We start from the raw sequence: 24,002 nt of genomic DNA on the forward strand, positions 1-24,002 counted from the left end.
GGATCCTCAGGCAGCAGCTGGGAAAGTATGTAGTTAAGCCCTTTCCAGGGAGAAACTAGGAGGTGAGCAATTTTGCCTGCTCCCTCTGCACTGAACCCAGATGTATAGCTGCAGGGGGTGCTCCTGCAGCCATATAAAAACTTCTTTGCTAAAGTCCTGTGGGACTCGTGAATGCAGTTCTCATTGGCTATTAGATTTGGGGTTCTATTCCTTGGGTGGCAGCTGGGGTGCCAGACATGTGTACAAGCTCCTTCCAGAGAGGTTGGCAATCGGATAATGTTGGGGCAAACCAGAGGTGGAAAGTAGGGAAAGTGCTCATAGACTCCCGTGGCCCTGGATCACAGCCAGTCCCTAAATGTGTGCTAAATTAGAAGCCTAGCGCTCAAGCAGCACCTTGTAAAGTGTGTAGTCACACCCTCAGGGAAAGGCTAGGAGATGGGTGTTGTTCTCTACTACTTCTGCACTGAGCCCCGGGGGGTGGCCACAGCAGCAAGTGTTTGGTTGCCATTAAGAACTGCTACTTTGTTTGCTACAGTCCTGTGGGTCTCACGGACCTAAACTGCCTTGGCTTTCAGAGCTAGGTCTTTAGGAGGCCCGTTCGTTCCTTGAGTGGGACTCTTAAATGTTGGGGTGCTATGTTGTGGTCCAAACCCTGTGCTCCTCAGGGAGAGGCTGGGAGTTGGGGTTGGCATTTCCCTCTCAACTGTACAGTGCCGTGCCAAGGATGAAGTGGAGAGTGTCTCAGCCTCTCTTACTGGATTTGATGTGGCTTTTCTCATCTGTCTGATGTGTAGGAATCACTCAGCTAGTTTCTGGATTTCTCTCAGAGGGGATTGCTCTGTGTGTAGCTGTACATTTGGTGTATCCGAATGAGGGATGAGGGAGTTCAGGACCCTTCTATGTTGCCAGCTTGGTCCCCTCTCTCATATGAAGCAGATCTTTTTTTTTTTTTTGGCCGCGCTGCACGGCTTGCGGTATCTTAATTCCCTGACCAGGGATTGAACCCAGGCCCCCTGCAGTGGAAGCTAGGAGCCCTAACCACTGGACCGCCAGGGAATTCCCTCATATGAACCAGATCTTAATGGGTAATCATTCATTTATTGGTTGTATATGGAAAAGCCAAAAATATATTCTTTTTTAATATGTATAAACTTTTGAAGAAAAAGTAGGGCGTGTGCATTTTGTTTTAAAGCATTTGTTGTTGGAGATTGTCATGCTGAGTGAAATAAATCAGAGAAAGACAAATATCATATGATATTGCTTGTATGTGGAATCTAAGAAAATGGTACAGGTGAACTTGTTTGCAGGACAAGAGAGAGAGTCACAGACATAGGGGGCCAACTCATGGTTGCCAGGGGGGAAAAGGGCAAGGGGGAGTGAATTGGGAGATTGGGACAGACATATGCACACTACTATATATAAGGTGGATGACTAATAGGAACCTACTCTGTGGCACAGGGAACTCTACTCAGTGCTGTGTGGTGACCTATATGGGAAAAGAATCTAAAAAAGAGTGGCTTATATGTATATGTGTGACTGGTTCACTTTGCTGTGCAGCAGAAACTGGCACAACATTGTAAATCAACTATACTCCAATAAAAATTAATTAAAAAAAATAAAGCATTGATTGTAAATATTACAATAGCAATAGTAAATACTAAGAAGCATGTCCTAAAAATCTGATTATTAAAATTCATGTTGTTCTAAATGGTCCTGATTTTGGACTCTATTTAACTAGTGCTAGAAAGGATCCAATTACATCTGATATCTTTACTAGAAATAGAATGTTGCCTCTGGGCTAATATTAATTTTTGTAAAATAAATTACAGATTTTTCTTGGCCTTATGTAATACAGGTCAGATGGCAAGAAATGTGAGTACCTGAAGAGCAACTGATAAGCTGTTAATTACCCCCATTAACATTTATTAGGCACCCACTGTTTTTTGACCCTTTCTGAGGAAGTGCAAAATCTTTGAAGCATAGGAAATTAATGTGATGTACTCCCCCCCTCCTTTTATTTTTGCCTCTTACAGTTCATTAGTAACCTGGGCTTCTGGCATTTAAATGAGATATTAAAACAGGACTGGAAAGATTTAGACATTTCATTTTCACATTGCCAGAAAGTTAACAAGGTACTAAAGAAAACTTGTTTCAAAATGTGGGTGGCCTCAATATGTTGTATGTTGTTATCATTCTAAACCAGCACACTTGGAAAAAGAGAAATTAATCCAGAGGGTGGAGGAAGTGAGAGTGAAAAGTTGTTTGCCTTCTGGGAGTACTTTCCACAAACAAGTAAGTGTAAGTAAGGTGGCCTCTCACAGTTCTTTTCCATCACCTGTGAGTGACACAAAGTAGCTGTAAGGGGACAGACTCAAGGAATAGAGGAGACAAAAATAAGAAAGAATATGCCTGCTTTAAACCAAGTGTCAGCAAGCCACAGCCCACAGTCCCAATCTGGTGCACCGCCAGTTTTTTTGTATGGCCTCAAGCTAAAAACTGGTTTTTCCGGTTTTAAATGTTGGGGTGGAGGCAAAAGAAGAATAATTTTGTGATATGTGAAAATTACATGAAATTCAAATTGCAGTGCCCATAAATGAAGTTTTTTTGGAACATGGCTAGGCTAATTTGTTCAAGTATTGTCTGTCCATGGCTGCTTTCTGCTATAGCCAAGCTGAATAGTTGTGACAGAGACCATATGGCCTTCAAAGCCTAAACTATGTTCCATCTGGCCCTCTAAGGAAAAGTGTGGTGATCACAGATTTAAGTGAAGCGATGAGTGGAGCAGGAGGGCAGCATTTCGGAGGGTGGTGGGAACGAACAGAGCAGTGGCGCTGGGGCCCCAGGCACAGTCAGAGGGGCAGTCCCAGAGGGGATGGCTTCGTCCCAACGGCTGGGGACCCAAGAGCACTGGGATGCTATTATCAGTGAGAGAACTGCAAACTCTCCAAGAATATGGAGATACAGGATTAATCTCATTTGGAGAAAAGGGTATGGCTCGACTAAGGTAGATGCAAAAACACAAGATTCTACTGGATGCTTCAGTACTTGATAGTGAAACTGGAAATGGCAGAACTTAGTTTCCCTAACATTACTGGAATTGATACAGCTTTCCAGAAATATTATAGAGAAAGAAGGTTTATTAAGTTGAAGGTAGAAGACTTTTTGAATCTTTCTGCAAAGCTGCCTCGATTTCATACTAGTATTGCCAAAGGGACTATTGATGCCATAAGCCTTAATCCTAACAATGCAATTGAGGAGGTGAAGCATTATGTGAAATCTCTTTCCAGAATGTTGAAAAGTGAAAAACTTTTTTCTAATAACCTAATATAATTTAACCAAGGAATCATTGCTAAATGAATTCAGTGAAGGATTTGAACTTCTCAAAGAGCTACCAACACCCAAGTTCAGCTTTGGAGGCAGATCTGGAAACAATGTTGCATCACTGGTTTTCCAAAAAATGTGAGACTTTTTATTGGACAAATTTAGTTAGCTTTTTAAAAGAAACTCCACAACAAAGTAAACCTGACACAGAAAATCCAAGGGTAAATAAATGCTTAGTAATCACACAGGATGCACACATTGTATAGATAGAATAGGTTAGTAAAAAAAAAAAAAAAAATCATGAGCATGTAAGTGGTTGGGTTTTAGAGGTAAACCAAGAATAATTAAAATTTTTCTTTTGTATTTAAAATGTAAATATTTTTCTTTCTGATTTAAAAAAAAAATTCCTGTAACTGCTGAAACAGTTAAAAACTTTAAAGCAGTAAGTGAATTTACAGGAAAAAAAAAGATGTAAAGTGAAATCCAAAGTTCTTTCTCAGTCCTCTAAACCTATTGGCAGCATTTGACCCCTCTCCGTGTGACAGTTTTCCTCTCCTGGTTCCCTGCTTCCTTTTTAGCCTTTTTTCCTCCATCTCTGTTGCTGGTTCCTCTTCATCTCTGAGATGAATGTTTAGGAAAATATCAGTGTGCCCCGGGGCTCAGCAACTGCACCTCTTCCCTTTTTTTGTCTATACTTGCTGCCTGGGTGTAGGATGTTCAAGGGATTTGGGAACTGATAAAAGAAAAAGATAGAACCATGAGGTGGCAGGAGCGCATACCTACTTTTATTGGGTGGTGACGATGCTCTGACAGGTTTGCAAGGGCGGGGGAGGGAGGGATGTTCCTCATAGCAGGAATCTGTCCAGAAGCTGCACCAAGGGCGTTGCTACTCACGGGGAGGAGGGCAAGAGAACTCCCAGGGAGAGGGGAGTCGGGGTGGTGCCTTTGGTGTCTAGGTAATGCCGCTCAGCGGCACGGCAGGGAGTCGCTGAGTCAGAGAGGTCCAAGGGGCAGGGGTCTCACAGCTTATAAGGATTGAGGTCTGTCTTGTAGTCACATGGCTCTATCTTATCAATGACCAGCAGATGCTAAGTATAGTTTGGCAGAGGTATGCAAAGCAGATGGGCCCTGAATGTCCAAAAATGTGCTCCTTTGGTATGTTTAAAATGAATGGATGTATAAATTTTGAGTCTGGCACTGACAGGCTTTTGAGCTAACAGTTCTCAGCCTACAGTGAAGAAATAAACAACTTTGGGGCAGATATACAGAGGCCATCTTTGGCTCATTTATATAACACTAGGTGATCTCACCTCATTTTGAGGCTTTATACACCATCTTTGTGATGGTGACTCCCACACCGTGTCTTTAGCCACCCTCTTCCTTGAGCTCCAGGCCCATACACCCTACTCAACACTTCCACTGGGTGTCTAGTCACATCTCAAACTTAACAAATCCCAACCTGAGTTCCACATACCTCCCCTCTAAGCCAGTCCCTCCTGCAACCTTCCCCACCTCCCTTCTTCCCAGTTGCTCAGGACTGAAACCTTGGAATCATCCTTGATGCCTCTCTTTCCCTCCTGCCACACCAAATCCATTGGCCCTCCCTGTCATCTGCCTCCAAAACAGATCCTGAGTGTGACTACTTTTCCCCACCCCCAGTGCCACCACCCTGGTCCAAGCCATCACAATGACCCGCCAGGATGTTTTGCAGTGGCCTCCTTGCTGGTTTCTGTGTTTCTGCCCTCACTTCCCCTACAGCCTTCTCTCAACCTAGCAGCCACAGTGTTTTTATCATGTAAAGCAAATCATGTCAGTCCTCCAGAGAACTCTCCAATAGCTAAAGCAAAAGTCCTTACCAGGACCTACAAAGCCCTGCATGATCTGGACCCTTCCACCTCTCTACCCTCATCCCCTATGACTGTCCCCTATGCTGCCTGCTTGTTCTTCTTCAAACGTGCCAACCACATTCCTGTCTCAGGACCTTTGCACCTGCTGTTCCCTCTGCCTGAAGTGTCCTTCCCCAGGTGTCCACGTGGCTCATCCCGCTTCCTTTTGGTCTTTACTTTCTCATTGAGGCCTGTTATGTGTCCAAGTGACTAGCTCCTGAGCTAAAAATAGTAATTGTTGCACTTAGTTAATTATTTAGTTCCTAAGATCTCCCAATTATACTATATGTTACAATGGTATGTTGTGTATTTTCATTTTGTAAGGATAGGACACTTTCTCCCCTCCTGTCCCATCACTTGATAAAATATTAGAGACTGTGACAATTAAATACTCAAGTAAGAAAAAAAACTGCAAAGTAACTATAGATGGCTGCATCTGCAGAAGGATTTGGGAAGAGGGGGGCAGAGGCCATTTGTTTCTCATTGTATCAGGTACATAGGGTGCCCTAACAAAGTACCACACCTGGGTGACTTAAAACAGAAATTTATTTCACAATTCTAGAGGCCAGAAGTTCCAAATCAAGGTGTCAGCAGGGCCACACTCCCCCTGACAGTTCTAGGGGAGAACCCTTCCTAGCCTCTTCCAGCTTCTGGTGACCCCAGGCGTTTCTTGGCTGGTGGCAGCATAACTCCAGTCTCTGCCACTGTCTTCACATGGACTTCTTCCCTGTATGTCTGTCTTCACATGGCATTCTTCTCTGTATGTGTCTGTATCTAAATTTCCCTCTTCATGTTGGATATGGGTCCACCCTAATGACCCCATCGTAACTATTATAGATCGCATCTGCAGAAGCTCTATTTCCAAATACGGTCACATTCACAGGTGCCAGGGGTTAGGACTTCAACATATCATTTTGAGGCACACAATTCAACTCATAACACTCACTCAATGTTTTGCCATCAACATATATTATTTTGATTAAAGGGGGAAAAAAACAGTGACCCGGTTAGTCCTTGACTCCTCAAAGAAATGGTGGCACCCAGAGGTCCTAACTGCACTCTGCTGGGTACCACGGCTCAGGTGGGATTCTCTTGGATGTTTCCTGCAACCTTGATAGGTCATTCGTGCCTGCACATTCCCCTGCCCTGAAGTGTCAGCAAACTAAGGTGAAAAGCTGTGCTAGAGCACAGGGCCTCACAAGGCAGTGGGCCAGGAGGAAGCTGTGTGAACCATTTCCAAGCCTGGGGCACCAAGCAGAGCTGTGCTCCATCTGCCAGCAGCTTCTCCTCATGAGCAGTACCCACCGTGTGTGCGTGTGTGTGTGTGTGTGTGTGTGACTTGCCAGGCTGGCATTTGATGCATTGCAGTGTTTCTCTCATCCAGTAAGTAAATCCCTATTCATTTGGGACCCCTTGAATTCTCTTTATTTAGGAAATGATTTTGTTTTCTACTGGACTGCAGTAGAGAAGAGGAGAGACATATTGCATTGCATGTATTACAATGTGTTAAGCATTTCCCAGTATCTTCTGTCAAGACACAGTAACACAAGAGGTTATAACTACAATGTATTACAACGTGTGGTTACCTTATTTACCATAAGACGAGTTTGAGCTTGCCGTTGAATGGTTTCTTAGGTCGGGCTTTCCCAGAAGCAATCCCTGAGATGAGAAGTTGAGGACAATCGGTTTATCTGGGAGGTGATCCCAGGAAACACCAGTAGGGTCACCAGTAGGAGCAGGACAGAGAGGTAAAGAGAGCCCATAAAGGGTGCACTAGAGAGCAGGCCACCTGTGGCACCTGGGGCTCAATCCCCCAGGGAGTTCTAGGAGGCATAGAATATGCGGCTCAGAGTTAATCCACCTGAGGGGTGCGGGAGCTGGCCTGTTTGTTATGGCTTGAATTTTGCCCCCAGAAAAAGATATGTTGAAGTTCCAACCCCTAGTTCCTCCAAATGTGACCTTACTTGGAAATAGGATTGATGCAGAGGTAATTACTCATACTGGAGTAGGGTGGGCCCTTAATCCAACATGACTGGTATCTTTATAAAAAGAACATTGTGTGAAGAGGAGAGGGTCATAGAAAGAAGATGGTCATGAGAAGATGGAGGCAGAGATTGGAATGATGCTGCCACAAGCCAAGGAACTCCTGGGGCCACCAGGAGCTGGAAGAGGCAGGAAGGACATTCTTCTACTGACTTTGGAGGGAGTGTAGCCCTGCCAACACCTTAATTTTGAACTTCTGGCCTCCAGAACTGTGAGAGAGTAAATTTCTGTTGTTTTAAACTACCCAGTTTGTGGTACTTTCTTACGGCAGCCCCCAGAAATCGGAACGACATTTGCATCCTAACTCCTTGTCCCGCGAGGACTGCCTCCAGCAGCCATGACCCCCAGCACTTCCCACTTGCCTCTGCGAGCAGCCCATCGTGATCCCATGGCCGGAAAAAATACCTAGAGAGACAATAAGCAGCCTTTTAGAAGTGTATGTGTGCCCAGATTTAGAACAATTTTCTGTCAGATTCGTCACACTGATTCATCACACTGGCTTGCTCTCCATATGATAAACTGACACTCTCCTGGAGAAGTATGTCACCAAGAGTTAACCTGACAAGAATCTGGCTAAATTATCACAGGCAAGTCTTAACTTAGTTTAGAGGAGGAGAACCAGGCCTTCCAGATGAATAAAAGTCATGGGTGATGCCCGCAGGACAACTCTTTACCTGAACTGCCAAAACAGGAGTAATCAACCAAGTAGAAGCCACCATCTGTGAAGAATGAAATGCCAAGTAAAAGAAGGGAGAAGGGCTATAGTCCGTTGGTCTTGCTGTGAGAAGCTGCAGCCATAAAAATGGTAGCAGCCACCGTTTCCTGCACCATTGCCTTACACTGGGCACTACTCCGAGTGTTTTGCTTAAATTCAGTCATCCTCACAACAACCCAATGGAACAGATATCCTTGTTTTACTGATGAATCTGAGGCCCAGAGGGGGAAAGTAACTTGCCCAAAGTCACACAGTTACTTAGAGTCAGAGCACTGTCTTCTTATAGAGCAGATATGAGACAGGCCCTGAAGGTCCAAGGATCTGTCTGGCCTACCCCAGATGTTGTGATTCCCAGTCTGGAGTTCTTCCCACTATCCAGGCTTTCTCCTCAGCCCTGAAAAATGACCCTTGGCCAGCTATTCCCAGAGCTCTCCAGATAATCGGATTTTTAAAGTAATGTCTTATAATAATTTTTGAAACAGGTTCTTCAAGCCTATTTAATCTTTCTCCAGCCTAGGGGAGCAATCTCTTTTCCTGATCTCTTTCTCTTTATATCCTCCACATTCTTTTTTTTTTAATTTAGTTTTTTGGCTGCGTTGGGTCTTTGTTGCTATGCGCAGGCTTTCTCTAGTTGCCGTGAGTGGGGGCTACTCTTCGTTGCGGTGTGCAGGCTTCTCATTTTGGTGGCTTCTCTTGTTGTGGAGCACGGGCTCTAGGAGCGCGAGCTCAGTAGTTGTGGCTCACGGGCTTAGTTGCTCCGCGGCATGTGGGATCTTCCTGGGCCAGGGTTCGAACCTGTGTCCCCTGCCTTGGCAGGCAGATTCTTAACCACTGTGCCACCAGGGAAGCCCTCTCCACATTCTTTTATTTCAGATGTTTGCTCTTTTCCTTTTTTTTTTTTCGTTTCTGTATCCAAACATCAACAAACCAACAAATCTTAGTGCTGTATTTTAGAATTCACTTTGAAGAATGGATCTAAAAGTCACACTCCTCCCTATTAGCCCAAAGGAAGCTGAGAACATGACACTTTTGGCCTCAGGTGAATCTTTTATTACTTCAAACTGAGACATTTTTTCAAGGACAGTAGCACAGTCATTGTCACAAGCATGTTAATATATCTATTTTTTGATAAAGAATATGCTACAAGTCATGCTATTCATATTTTCAATAACATTCTGGCAAAAATTGAGGACATTTCCAATCATGTCAAACATTTGATGAACGGTAAATTCTACTTTCTGCCTTTGGGTAAATAAATGGGGTCTTTCAGTGAAGTGGTGGAAAACAGATCATGTGAGGGCTGCTTTTAAAATCTGCCCTTTGCTCCAACGACCATCAGCCCCTTCGGTTACCACTGAATTTCTCAGCTATTTTCTGTAGTTCCAAATCCATCGCAGCCAAGTTTTCAAGTTCTTTTTCCTAGAAAATACAGAAAAGTAGAGGCATGAGGTCCCAGATCAATTTAGCTCTTTGCACTTTTAGGGAGTATGAACAGAAAGGGGGATTTTTGATGTTAGAGGCTATAGGAGATACCCAACATCAGTGGTTTTCAAAGTGTGGTTCCTTGACCTTCAGCATCAGCATCACCAGGGAACTCGTCAGAAATACAGGTTCTTGGGCCCCACCTGGGACCTACCTACTGAATCAGAAACTCTAAGGCTAGAAATCCCACATGATTCTGAGGCACATTCAAGTCTGAGAAGCACCAACCTACATAATCAAAATTGGGGGAAAAACACATTGTTAAGGAAGGTAAAGCTCTGGTAATGTTACTTCTCCTACACGTAGATGTCTGACTGTTATAGGCCAGGAGATGACAGAGATAGAACTAAGCAACTAACTTCTGTATCACCTGTTCTCTCCTACCCTGGGAAATAGTGATGAAAAGTCAAATGATCAAGGAGAAGACACCAGACCAGTGGTTTTCAACCTTGGCTGAACATGGAAACCGCCTGGGAGCTTTAAAACATCCTGATGCCCAGGCAGCATCCAGTACCAAACAGAATCTCTGGGTGTGGGTCCCAGATGCCAGTAATTTTTCAGGCTCTCCAGGTGATGACAACGTGCAGCCGAGGTTGAGAAGCACTGCAGCACTGCAGCACTGCAGTGAGAGGAAATGAACAGGGATGTGGACAATGGCTAGACGCCAGGTGGAAATCAAACCCAGAGGTTGTCTCCACTCTGTTACTAGGCATCCAGTCCCACGGTGATTAATTCCCATCCATGTCTCCCCGTAATATCAGACAGTCTTGTGTATAACATATTAAAATTAACCACCGGAAGTCAGTTTTAAGCAAAAGCCCCACACCATACCTCTTCCTCCGTCAGAACTCCTTGGCCAGCCCTCTCCTCTTCATTTTCTGCTGCGTGGCGATGGCCCATCTGCTCCTCCGAGTCATAGAAGTCCGGGAACTCAGCCGACTTCTTCCTGTAGTGAAGGAGCTGGTCCAGTTCGGCCACTCTGTCATACTGCCTTTTCAGATCCAGTTTGGGGGCCAGGTTTCTCTTCTCATACCCCCAGTTTACATCCTCCTCAAAGGGCTTTTTCTCCCACCAGTCATAGTTGTATTCTGGGAAGAAATTCTTCTCATTCAAGGTCAGCCCGTTCTCCTCTTCACCCTCAAGAAAACTGTCATCCATGTGGTCTTTTCTCTCAAACTGGCTGCTCTTCCACTGGGGAGGGCCGTAGTACGGACTGGCAAGCTCCCCTAATCTCTTCTTGTCGGTGATGTGATGGGGAGCATGCTGTTTGCCTCGAAGCCTAGCTTCTTCCCTGTTCTCTTCAGCGTCTTGCGGGTCCCCCAGCTGCGGCCACTTCCCCCGGGCTCCTTCCTCACCCTTTTCCTCATCATAGTCGAGGTAATTTCTCAACTCGCCTGGTGGATGCCGCCTCGCCTTCTCCGTCTGGCTTTCCTGAGCACGGTGGTGTGCTTCACCCAAGAACCGTTTCTCTTCTGTTTGGTGTAGCGTGGAGTAGGCTCCCGGCTCCCCTCCCCGGGCTCTGTGGCGGGGTCCCCCCTCCTGGCCTCTCTCTTCCTCGCTCTCCTCATCATAGCCGTGCGCCATGCTATTCAGCTCTAGGCCGAGGCCTTTCCTCCTGTCCTCCTGCTCTGGGCTCTCCTCGCTGGGAGGCCTGGGAGCCCGGGCAGCCGGGTGACCCCTCACTTCCTCCCCATATTCGGCTTCTTCCTCCGAAGCCCTGGAGAGGGTTGGATGGCGGGCTCTCTTTTCCCCTGAGCCGGCTGTGCCCACGTGGGGCTCCTCCCGGGAGTACCCCCTTCCCTCAGTGGGAGGATTCCCTTCCTGAGAGGACCTGTCGGGCCTGCTCCTCCCGTGGTGGTGTCTTGGCCTCGAGCGTCGCTTGTCCACCTCTGGGCTGACATCCTCCTCGCTCTCCTCGGGTCCTTCCCGGCGCTCGGGGTGGCTTTGCGGCTCTCGGGGCCCATTCTCCTGGCTCCCGGTCTCCTCTCCACTCTCCTGGCTGCTCCTCTCCCGGCTGTGCGACTTCTCAAGGCCCCCCGCAGACTGCGTATCGTATCTGGACACTAACTCCTCTTTCTTAGCTGGAGTCTGGTTTCTGTGGCTAAGAAGAGCAGTTTGTGCCTCTCCTGGCCCTCCAGGGTGTCTCTCCTCACTGCCGTCTTCCACACGCTCCCTTTTCTGATATTCCTCCGCCTCCTCTTCCTCCCTGTCGTGTCCCTTGCTCTTCTCAGAATGGCGTGTCTTTGCTTCTTTGGCCACTTGGCTGCCTTGGGGCTCGCCTGCCCGCTCTCGGCTGTGCCCACCGCCCTCTGTGTCTGCCACTGTCTGGCCTTGGGCGTCCTCCTCCCCTGCGTCCTCCCTATTGGAGGTCCTGGGGGTTTCTGAGGCGTCAGCTGGGTCTCTTAACAATCTCACTTCAAACCTTGTGTTTTCATTTTCACTTTTCTCTTCATCTTTGAGCTGTTTTCCACCTGTAATGAAAATAAAAAAGAGTAAGTATCACTTCAGAATTGTTTGTGGTTCAGTAAGCACAGCCTCAGTGATCACTACAAATCCTAAAAATCCTGAAAATCCTTGGGTAATTTTTTAAGTTAATAAAGAATATACTCAGATTATTTTATTTTATTTTATTTTTTTACTCAGATTATTTTTAAAAGAAATGGTATGGGGACTTCCCTGGTGGTCCAGCGGTTAAGACTCCACACCCTCAGTGCAGGGGGCCAGGGATCGATCCCTGGTCAGGGAACTAGATCCCGCCTGCTGCAACCAAGATCCCACATGCTGCAACTAAGATCCAGCGCAGCCAAATAAATAAATAAATATTAAAAAAAAGAAAGAAAGAAATGGTATGAAAACTCCTTAGCTGTGTTTAAAGCTGATAATAAATTCTCTGCATATTTATTTTTTCATAACACCCAACAAGCATCTTTCAATGACCAAATTGAAATCCAAATATAGGTTTATAAAATACTAGAATTTAGAACCAGAAGACACCTTAGAATTTGTGTATTTCAACCTCCTCTTTTTGTGGACAGAGACACTGAGGCTCAGAGAGGTGTAATTCAGGACCATTCTTTCCATGTTTGCTCTAAGTAGGGGTTTAAAAGTTAGCGTTGTGTAAATGGTTCCCATAGAATCCAGCTAAATGAAGTTAAATGCCCAAAATGGGAAATATCAGATTCAACAAAGGATTGAAAAATTTTTAAATTAGTTTATCAGACTTCTATTGTCCAGTCAACTGTGTAGATGCAACTTAGCAGTAAGTGACAATAAAACTTAGTAATTGGTGATAAGCAGGGTGTTTGTTTCTTCCCTGAGAAAACTGCACAGCAGTGGAAAGGACCATGTCCTTCCCTCACTCAGGTCCCATCCACCCCACATGTTCTCAAATGTTGAGAATGAACTTCAGTAAACTGAGTTATCTTTGTATTGCACAAATCAACAGTACACAGTATAACTGACATTTTAATTGAATGCTGTTTTTTCTCATCTTTTCCAAATGTTGACAGCATCTTCACTAAATCCTCCTTAACTCAAGGACATCCTGTGAAAGAAGATATGCAGTTAACACTGTCTGAGTTGTTAGCTGTGAGGGCTTGGGTTTCAACTGATGTCACTGAGTTCATATAGAACACCTGAAGCCAAGGTTGCTCACAGCTCTAGGCTGACGTCTGCGCCATCCATGGTGGGGGCCACCAAACCTTTGTGGCTACTGAGGACTTGAAATGTGGCTGGTCCAGACTGAGACATGCTGTAAATGTAAGAAACCACCAGATTTCAGACTTCAGATGAAAAACAAGAATGTAAAATATCTCAAATTTTCATATTGATTATATGTTGGAATGATAATATTTTGGATGTATAAGATAATATATATTATAAACATATTGTATGTACAAATTATATATTGAATAAAATAAACTGGACAAAATTAAATGTATTATTAAAATTAATTTCACCTGTCTCTTTTTACTTTTTTAATGTGGCTACTGGAAAATTTGGAATTATATTTGTGGTTCACATGATATTTCTATTGAATGGCTCTTGATGAGTCATTTTGAACTGACATTTGCAAAATAGAAAAAATTGGTCTGTTTTGTAAAAATGTCCAAGAAATAGCAGACAGTCTATTCCTCTCTGCTTAAAAGCCCAGCCAGGCATGATAATATTTTCATGTTTTATGAGGCAACTGAAATGTCCCTGACCTTTCACACCCAGACACCTGAGGGCTGGCCCCTCACCAGTGCCTCTGCCTTTTAAGAGCCAGTGGTGGTGTGTGCAGCACTGAGGCAGGGCTGACCAGGTAGGCACAGGTAAGCAGGGAGGCTTTGAGCAGATACTGATGTCATCCAGACAGAATCTCAGCTTCCCGGGGCAGAGGCTGTGTGGCCCCTTTCCTACTGCCTGCCGGTCAAGAAGAGAAGTATTTTTATTTTTTCCAGGTTAAATGTGTGTTGCTTGTAGCAGCTTGCCTGAGGCTTAGCACTTCCTCCTAAATTTAGCTTTAAGTCCCCTCAGGTGAGATCTGAGGAGGGCTGTGATTAGCAGCATACAGTCTTGTCAATCTGTAAAACCAAGGTGTGAAGCTCACTCTTACTTCAAGTAAAAAGTGGAAAATGCACCTTCCATCCCTAGCTATCACGTTGCAAAGATGACCAGATCAAAGAGATTCTTATACCTGTTAAGAAATTGGACTATGAATTCCCTAAGGTCTCTTCAAGCCATGAAACAATGATTCTTCCCTGCTCCCCAAATGTTCGTTTGCTCAGTAAGCGTGTGCTCACTCCAGAGATGTGCTGGAGAGAGTGGGAGTGGAGACAGAGATGGGCTGGGGATGGGAGGGAGGCTACATGAAGGAATTCATCCAGCTTGTTGGCAGAAAGCTCCACCAGTCCTGTGATCAGCATAAGACATTTCAGCAGGAGAGAGAAAACCAGAATAGGACAGAAGTGTGGACAAAGAATGTCGCCTGCCAAATCAGTAAACAAAGGATGTCCTGGCCATCTAGGCACTGCAGCCACACCTAACTGTGTACCCAGAGGGGATTCAGGATGGAAAAAAACAAGATAATTAACGTGCATATCAAAGGAATGACTTCAATAAGCCCAGACTCTTGCATCTTCCTATACCTAGAAAAGTGCTAAATTCGTTAACTTAAGATGTCTGATTTTCTTTAATTAACAGTAATATTTTGATGTTCTGACTATCTGGTTTTTATTGCAAAAACGCCTATATATCCTGGCTCCTCCCTTACCTCTTCAAAACAGTCCCTCAGACTGTATCTGAGAGGTTTTCTCCTGGGCTTAAGTCCTTAGTATGTCCATGGAATAAAATATAAATCTCAAATTTTAGGTTGTGCTTTTTTTTTTTTTTTTCAGTCAACAGAAGTTATGAACTGGTAGCCCAAAGGTGAATTCTATTTGGCCTAAATAACATTTTTAGTAAATTTGAATTCAGAGGCAATACTTAAATACTAGGAGATATTGCTTAGATATCCAAATTTTAAATTCTTTTGAAAAATCCCAAGATCTGGTAACAGAATCTGTATTTCTCTCACAATAGGTTTCAAGCTGAGAAAAATCTACTCCTCCTTAGAAGGGGCATGTATCCTCCAGTTCGTGAGTCACTTCCTGTCCTGTTTTATTCCTTTCTCTTATGTGTTTGCCTGGCCCCGGCTGGTGTTTAAGTCTGCAACCCCGAAGGAGCTCAAATATCCCTAATCTCAGTATTTAATGGCTCTCTGGGTATGATGTCTCCAAGGTCCTGATAGACATGGGTCATTTGATTTTTACCAGTTTTCCTGGGGCTCTCTCAAGAGACTCAAAAGACCCCAGGGCACAATCAGTGATGAGCAGAGGCTAGAATCCTACCTGAGAGCTAAGAATCTGATCTTGGCAGTTAGCAAAGCCCTACAATCAACAACTCTTCCTAAGCAATCTTGGTTCTTTGATGACCTAGTATGACAGACCGAAAACTTCTGCATCCATCTGGTAAACAAAGAAAGGGGAAGGGAGATAACGAGATGGGTTTGCCCAAAGGAGCAGCCTTTAGTCCCTGCCTGGAGACCCACCCTGCTCTCACTCATTCCCTGCAATGGCTAATATGCTCATTCTAACAAGATCATTCCTGTAATTGCTGGAAAAGAAAGTTGGGGAGAAATTCAGAAAGAGGCAGGTAGGCTGGGAGTGGTAGAGAAGCTTCCTTCCACTGTGCATGGGTCTCCTACAGTCTCAGGCCCCCACACCTACGATGGTTATCCTGAAGCCCCCAATAGTGGATTGAGTCCCCGCAGGTTACTCTTTGGGCTAGTCACTCATACTTGTTATAATTTTATGCATGGGCCTCATGTGCAGCAACAGGAAGAGAGTATTATCTTGCAATAGGAGATTTTGAAGGTGAAAAGAAAAAAGAAAATCCACTCTTCTCAGCCTGACCAAAAATTTAAAAGCAGAGAAAGGTGTTGAAAAGAACAGAGCTTTTCGGATTTGTTTGAATCAGTTTGACTTCATGCTAAAAGAGATGCATAGTTTTTGTTTTTGTTTTGGCCATGCTGTGCAGCATGCGGGATCTTAGTTCCCCAACCAGGGATCGAACTTGTGCCCCCTGCACTGAGAGCACAGAGTCTTAACCACTGGACCGCCAGGGAAGTCCCAGAGATGCATAGTTTTGTAAAATTTACCTCTTCATGTCAACTTCCAATGGATACTGCTCGTATCACTGTTCAAATTTTGTTTTCAACATAAGCTGTTTTGTATAGAGGAACATTCCAATCTAGAACCAGAAGGCCATTGCTCTGACTCCTTGGATGCTCTAAGTCTACCCCCACCCCTTCCAGTTCTCAGGCCTGGAACTCCTGACACCATTTGGTATTACCTCTCATTCTATCAAGCTATGCATTAAAATGGCTTAGCCAATCGGTCATGTACACAGGCCAGAAGTTTCCCAGTCACCTTTCCAAACTTCTAACTCCTCATTGTCAGAAGAATAGAAGGTAAAGGGAAGAGTAATTTTTGTCTCCTTCTATCCTTTCATCTTCCATTGCTTCCAGAACACTTTGCCCCCCTGTCTAATCACAAACAAGCACTCCCCATACCTCCCTCCACCCAAATGAAACCCTGTTTTAAAATTCCAAACTCTCGAACCAAGGAATTTAAGAACTATATAGACAGCTCACAGACTATCATTGAGTTCAACTCCCTCATTTTATTTTGAGGAAATAAGCCCAGAGAGGCAAGGGGTCTTCCCCATGGTAACACAGCTATTAAGTGGCAGAGCAGGGTTTGGAAGCCATATGTTATCTCCCCAGATACTGATCTAGCCTGTAGTCTTCCTATTGCATCATGCCCCTGGTTCATATGGAGGTAAACTGGAAGGTGAAACAGAGGGAGCAAGAGAAAGAACTACTCAAGGGACAAAAATCTCCTGCAGTGGAGGATACTTACTCTTCTTCAGGACTTGTCGGCACTCAGGGGTGATGGGTGGAGTGTTGGACTTCGACAAGGCATTTGAGAGGACCTCGATGATGCAGCGAGTCACCTAGGGGGAAACCAGAAAGCAGGTTGGCAAAGCTGGTATCACTGGGATGCCCGACTACTTAACCCAGAGCTGCTGTCAAGAGAGGCTTGGCTATGTGACCTGTACCGATGCAGACCTCTTGGGTCAGGAATGTAGACTTACATATAGGACTGTAATGAAACCTCCCAGGCCTCCCCACAGAGCAATGCAAGAAGGCACAGGGTCAAGACTATCCAGAGAAGAGAAATAAACACCCATTTCTGAACAGATTCAAAGGAAAACAGTGTGATGAGAGCTATCCTCAGGGGCACTAAAACATCCAGGAAGGAGGTAAAAGCCCAGGGCAGGAGGGACATCACTTGCTCCCATTTCCTCATTGTTGTTTGTCTATTTTTGTTTTTTATTTTGTTTAGTGTGATGAGATAAAGGGTGGGAGAATCCAGAGTCTAGATATAAGTCTAGATTCCAGACTTCCATTTCAACTTACCATTTCTTCACTGTGGTTCCTGATGTCCACTGGCATAGAACTGACAGCTTTGAAAGAAAAAAAGAATGTGAAGTGAGTTGATTTTTGGAAGCTGTGTGTCCCCAAACTCACAAAATCACCCCACCCCAAGCATATTACTTGGAGGGAGGGGCAAAGTCAGAGCTGAGCAGAGTGGAGAGAGCTGGGGATGTCTGTCCCAGGGACCAGAATTGCCCCAGTTGCACACACACACAGACACACACAGACACACACAGACACACACACACAGCTGTTTCCCCTAGCAATGTCATAAACATGATTTGAAAATGAATGCTATCTTATATCCAATATAAATCAAATCCACACAAGGGGAGCTTCTGGGATGCTGGCAATGTTCTGTTTTTGATCTGGGTGCTGATTACACAGGTGTGCTTAAGGAGGGAAAAATTCAGTAAGCTGTATACTTACGATCTATATGCAGTTTTCTGTACATATATTATATGTCAATAAAAAGTTTAAAACAAACCTAGTTTAAATGAAACTGGGGTGCCCTCCTCAACCCTTCTGCCTACTCAAAACGGGTAAAGATCTGTGATTCCCTTTGCCTTTTCCTGTCCCCAAGAAAATATTCTCCCTGAAACTCACTTCCTTTACAAAAATGTGGTTATGATTATCTTATATAATTAATTACCTCGTTTTACTCCCAAGCCTTTTCTTGGACAAGCATGCTGATGTGTCTGTATCAGTGCTGTTTCCCTTCCCCCATGTTGTCTGAAGCCATGTAAAGAATATGGGAGGTATCTAATTTTACCAGGACATTGTTGAGTCCGTAATATCATACGCAAATAGGTGTTTAACAGATGGTTCATGAGGATATTGCAGAAAGATAAATTTTAATTTATTTAAATTAAATTTCATGAGATTCTGCTTATTTTAAACCAGGGATTGAAGTGATCGAAGTGCCTTTGTCATCTTAGGAAATGCTTCAGGTGTTTTTAATTTTACAGTGCTTTTTTTTTTTTCTTTTTCGAAGTTGCTTTGATTCTTTTATCTTTCACTTTGACTTTGTTTTGTCTAAGCCCTTTCCACTGGAGGAGCTCAAAGCGTTTACATATATGCCCATCTCTACAGTTCTCCTGACACTCCGTAGAGGAGAAACTGCTATTATGGCTGGAGAAGCTCAGTGCAGAAGATTCTTCCAGGTCTCTGAGACAAGTGAAGAGCTACTTGGAGCAAGAGCAAAACTCTCAGACATCAGAGATGGAAGCTGCTCAAATGCTGTTTCTTATTACCAGCAACCTGACCTTTCCTCCCCAAATATTTGCTTTCCAATCTCTTTACCTCCTCCCAATCAATTACATATCATAGGGCTCAATCTAGACATAAAACTCCTATTTCATTTGTTCACCTTACTGAATTTTCCTTTTCAAAGCACAGCCTGGGATCTACTTCAATTGTTTCAAGAGGCCCAAAGTTATGCAGCATGTTAAAATCACTGGTAAAATATTTAAGAAGTGATTAACAAGGTATGACCCCACTATCTTCCTGAAATGTAGTTCAGACAAGATCTGGATGGCCACCTTTGGTACTCAGGGTCCAATATGCTGGGCCATTATTTTATCCCCCAAATGGCTGTTATTTGAGAACATTCCCACGTTGGCACTTACTCTTCCCACCTGAGATCTTTAAAATGCTCTGAAAAGAAATAACTGAGAGAATTACTTCTGTCATAAACTAGAAGGTGCCTTTTAAAATTCTAGCTTTACTAAACTTTCTTTGGTAAATGCAGTTTCTTGCTAATAACTTTTCTCTTCTTTTTCCACAAATGTTTAATAGGTGCTATTATTAACTACTGATATTGCTAAAGTAGTAACAGTCATCTGATTTGAGGGGAGAGGAATATTTTTCTTTTGTGACTCTAAACAATTTGTAGCTCATGTTTGTTTTTACAGAACAATCCTGTTTCCTAATTGAGGCTCTTCAGACATCTTTTTGATGGAAAGGAACTAAGGTCTCCTTATGGAAGCATATTATGCATCCAGTGAGACATCTAAGTTCCATTGTATTTCTTCCAATAGAATCTGTGGCAGCAACGTAATAACCGAAGGTATGTTGATACCCCTAAAGTAGTTTAACTTATTTTTGTAAAAGTTAACATTAAGGGTGCACAAAAGAAAACCCAATAATTGTGATAATAGTGAAGTAGTCAAATGGCAGAAAATTTTTCAAATAATATCATATGATAAATCTGAGAATAACTTCCAAAGTATTAATATTCCATAAGACTACCAAACTAAGGTTTCATCCCAGAATGAAAATACAGCTATAAAATAACATGGTACGCAAACTGTGTTTTTTTTTTTGGCTGCGTTGGGTCTTTGTTGCTGAGCACAGGCTTTCTCTAGTTGTGGCGAGCGGGGGCTACTATTCGTTGCGGTGCGCAGACTTCTCATTGCGGTGGCTTCTCCTGTTGTGGAGCACGGGTTCTAGGCACATGGGCTTCAGTAGTTGTGGCACACGGGCTCAGTAGTTGTGGCTCGCGGGCTCTAGAGCGCAGGCTCAGTAGTTGTGGCACACGGGCTTAGTTGCTCCTCGGCATGTGGGATCTTCCTGGACCAGGGATCGAACTCGTGTCCCCTGCATTGGCAGGTGGATTCTTAACCACTGCACCACCAGGGAAGTCCCCGCTAACGCTTTTGGATGCAGAAACCATCTTACCTAGTATATATGAATAGCAAGTAGCTCCTTCACTCATATTAATTTTTAGAGTGCACAACTCCTGTAGAAAGGTGTAGATCTCCCTTCAGAAGTTCATAATGGTAGGAAATGAGCCAGATGGTTTCTGCAGGTTTCCTGTGATTTTACTAAATAACAAACTCTGCTTGAAGGCTACCATGTCTAATATCCAAGCATTTGGGGGAGGTGGGAATAGGGAATGCCTGCTAATGCGTATGGAGTTCCTTTCTACCATGATGAAGATGTTCTGAAATGTGATAATCTGTGAATGTACTAAAAATCACTGAATTATGCACTTTAAAAGTGTGGATTTTATGGTGTGTGAATTATAGCTCAGTAAAAAAATTTTTTTAAAGAATATAATATCTTGATTTTAGTTGCTGTTAAAATATAAACCCTTCTTAAAATATTATCTTGCATAAGAGCCATAAATATTTTACCACTATAGTTAAATAAGTCTCATAAATGACATTGTTTTTGTGGTCTATAGCACAATGTATAGCACAGATTTAGCTTGTTAAGCAATTCCTTTCTGAAAATATTTTTGACCAGGAAGGACTCTAAACATTCATTTGGTTTTCTTTAATTAAATCGAGAACATTTATAGGCAATTTGTAAGAGTGACAAGAATTTTAGAAAATTCTGAATGTATGTAGTTTGCAATAAAATAAATTACCAGTGGCTTTCATTTTCTCTTTGGGATCCCATAATTGCTGTCAATGAAACCCTCATGTTCATGGATGGCAATGCCTCAACTCTAGTTAGGAATCTCAATCTCAGATAAGAACAATATTCTCTGAGGTCATTAAGACAGCTAAAAAAAAAACCCTCCAATTTAGTCTGGTGGTGGCATATTTACTTCTCAATGGACTCATGGATTTTACATCAACACACACACACACACACACACACACACACACACACTTTCCCCCCAAATCTCCAAATCTCCAAAGATCATTTCTTTGAGATTCAGAGTAGTTTGAAAGATCAATCCCATAATTTTCCACACATAAAGAGGCACTGTCAAATATCTACTACTTAAAATTTTATCCTCCCAAATTGACTAAAACGATTTTTTTTTTTTTACTACTCCAAAAATATTTTTTGTGGTTATTTTATACTCATTATTTTTCTGGAATACAAAAGTCAAAATATCTCTTGCAGTTTCCATTTATAACTTAAAGATGGATTAATTTGAATGTGAAATTACCTCTCCCCAGAGACAGAAATACAAAATACAGAAAAATATTACACTAAACCTGTGCATACATATACCTGAACACACATATATGAATGTGTTAAGAAAAAAGATATATCTTATCTACACATATACATGAGACTTACTTTTATCTAATCATGTTTAAATAATAAAATAATAAAATAAATTATACAGTTGTCAACTAATATAATACATGTACTCCTGTCTCTCCGTGGTCATCTGGCTTTAAAAAGCCAAACAAACACTTAATTACAGATACAGAATAAGACTATAAGAGCATCTCTCTAAACAGGTAAAGAGGATGTGACATTTTAGAAGTGAGCACAAAATTTGGGGTTTCCTTGGAGGCGCGGGCACGTCTTCTTTATATCTATTAAAACTGAGACTCTTTTGGTTGGGCTAGGAAGCCCTCTGGCTTTTTCCAAGTCAGACGTTGGGGCGGGGAGTTGAAGGGAAATACCCAGGGAAGAGAAGAAAGTAAGAACCTCAAGCAAGAGGGAGACACCATCCACTCAACCCTCCCCGTCTCCCAGTATCCGCCAGTCAGGATGCCCAGAGCGGCCGGAGAGGCAGAGGCTGGCGCTGTCCGCGGTGCTGAACGCCCCACAGTGCCCACTCACCCGCCATCATCGTGGCTCCCAGGAGGCCGAGAAGCACTGCGGGCTGCATGGCCCGGCTCGCCGTAATCTGCGCAGGAGAAGAGGGCGGCGGCTGGCGGTGAGCAGACGTGGACGGAAGGCGAGATGAAGATACTCCGGGAAAATAGCCTTGTATCCTGGTCCCCGCGGTGTGGCGCGGTTGGCGCAGGCCCCGCTCTTTTAAAGAGCAAGCCGGGGCCGCAGGGCCGGGAGGGGCGGGCACCCAGGAGGCGGCGCCCCCTCGCTCAGCCCTGACGTCGTGAGGCGGCCCCGGGGGCGGTGGCGCAAGTAGGAAGAAATTTACGCCAGTCCAGTCGCCTTGGTGCTCTGGGTCTTGAGCGGGGGTGGGGAGTTAGGCAGAAGAAGGGGTGTAAGGGTGAGGGGAGGTAGTTAAAATGAGTCGGGGGGAGAGGAGCGAGGTCCTGCTTAGATTGCTCAAGCTTATTTCTCATCTCCCCCGCACCGCACCGCCCCCCCCAACCTCCATATCTAGAAACATGTGTTTGAGGCTGTGTGTCTTTTCACTGTTGTCGGTTGGTCGACAGCCAGTTCCTACATTCAGACTTACTTTTCTTTTTTCTCATTATTTTATAAACTTTTTATTATTTCAGATGACCATGTACGGGGCGGGGTGGGGGGAAGCCTTTGGGAAAAAGATTTCTCAGGAATTCTCTCAAAGCAGGATGACAGAGGAAATCAATATTTTCCTTAGGAAACAGGGCTTTAGAATAAGCATGGTATGAGATAGGGGTACAGTCACTTTTTTTTTTTTAAACCATATCACCACCTAATTGTTCTGGGAATTTTTTTTTTTTCCTGAAATGACCATATTTCCCACCTGCTCTGTAGTTTAACTTTGAAAAAAACCTGGAGTTTTTTGTATGTGTATGGGTATGTTTCTGGACTGTTCTAGAATATCAGTCCATTCCATTTCAGTGGTCTATTTGTTTATCCTTGGAGCAGTACCATACTTTCTCTATCACCATAGCTTTTAAATAAGTCTTGATATCTGGTGGAAAAGGTCTTCTCACCTTGTTTTTCTTTAGGATGTTATTGGTTATTCTTGGCCCTTTGCATTTTCATATAAATTTTAGAATCAGTTTTCAATTTTCATGAAAAACTCTGAGGATTTTGATAGGAATTGCATCAAATCTATAGATCAATTTGGTAACAGCTGGCATCTTTAATCTGTGGATCAATTTGGGAACAGATGACATCTTTACAATAGTGGGCTGACGTAGCTTTTTGATTGCTGATGTTGTTCTGGATATAATTTTATCTCAAGTTGTACAGAATACTATTATTATAGGAAAAGAAAAGAAGCCATAAGGAAGAACATTTCTCAGGAATGCTCTCAAAGAAGAATTAAGGAGGAAAGCAAATCTCCCTTAGGAACCAGGGTTCAGAAAAAAACATAGCTTTGCACATGGCTCCTGAAATAGGCAATCCATCAGGACCCAGCCAGGAAAATGAAACTACCAGAGGGAATTTAATACAGGAAATAATACTCAAGGATTAGAAAAGCTGAAAAGCAAATAGGAGAAAATGAGGAGACGCAGAGATTGTTAACTGCAGGCAGTTGCTACGCCCTGAGGGAATGCTGGGTAAAGAAAGGATGTGTCTTCTCTGGACCCCAGAAACATGGACCACCTGGTAGGAGTGGGAAGCTTTACAAGCTACAAAGGCCATGGGGCCATGGAGGAAGGGAGCTAGAACCACAGAAGAGAAGCAGCCACTGCTAGAGATGCATCCCCTTCCTCCCAAGAAGAGAAAGGGGGTTAAAGACACTGACTTCTCCTTTCTTTCAGTGCAAGTACCTCTTAGTGGCTGAACATACCTGGGAAAGACTGACAGGGAAGACTGTAAAATATAGTTTGCAAGGGCCAGTCTCTCCAGCAGTACAGAACAGAGGAAGGAATCAGGAAGCAAACAGACAAAAAAATGGCATGTAGTTCAAAACCACAGGTTAGCAATACAGGTT

General features: G+C 43.6%; 1 protein-coding gene and 1 pseudogene across 1 annotated transcript; one reads left to right on the forward strand and one right to left on the reverse strand.

The window, feature by feature from the left end:
- The first annotated feature begins 2,772 nt into the window (after positions 1-2,772).
- Positions 2,773-3,330, forward strand: LOC102999135 (EEF1A lysine methyltransferase 2-like; annotated as a pseudogene).
- Positions 3,331-9,005: 5,675 nt separating this feature from the next.
- Positions 9,006-22,243, reverse strand: CHGB (chromogranin B). Its single transcript, XM_007191718.3, has 5 exons — positions 22,004-22,243; positions 17,450-17,496; positions 16,890-16,983; positions 10,279-11,918; positions 9,006-9,384 (listed from the first exon to the last, which is right to left on the reverse strand). The coding sequence occupies exons 1-5, from the start codon at positions 22,050-22,052 to the stop codon at positions 9,301-9,303; spliced, it is 1,914 nt and encodes a 637-aa protein (XP_007191780.2). The 5' UTR covers positions 22,053-22,243; the 3' UTR covers positions 9,006-9,300.
- Between the last annotated feature and the right edge of the window lie 1,759 nt (positions 22,244-24,002).

Source organism: Balaenoptera acutorostrata, chromosome 15 (genome assembly GCF_949987535.1).
Source record: "Balaenoptera acutorostrata chromosome 15, mBalAcu1.1, whole genome shotgun sequence".
NCBI lineage: Eukaryota > Metazoa > Chordata > Mammalia > Artiodactyla > Balaenopteridae > Balaenoptera > Balaenoptera acutorostrata.

Excerpts from the sequence above, each read along its gene's own strand:
- CHGB (XM_007191718.3), bottom strand. The coding sequence starts at position 22,052 with ATGCAGCCCGCAGTGCTTCTCGGCCTCCTGGGAGCCACGATGATGGCG. Across the intron at positions 17,497-22,003 it reads GGGAGCCACGATGATGGCGG|CTGTCAGTTCTATGCCAGTG; the intron begins GTGAGTGGGCAC and ends TTTCTTTCAAAG. Across the intron at positions 11,919-16,889 it reads CCGACAAGTCCTGAAGAAGA|GTGGAAAACAGCTCAAAGAT; the intron begins GTAAGTATCCTC and ends TTTTCATTACAG.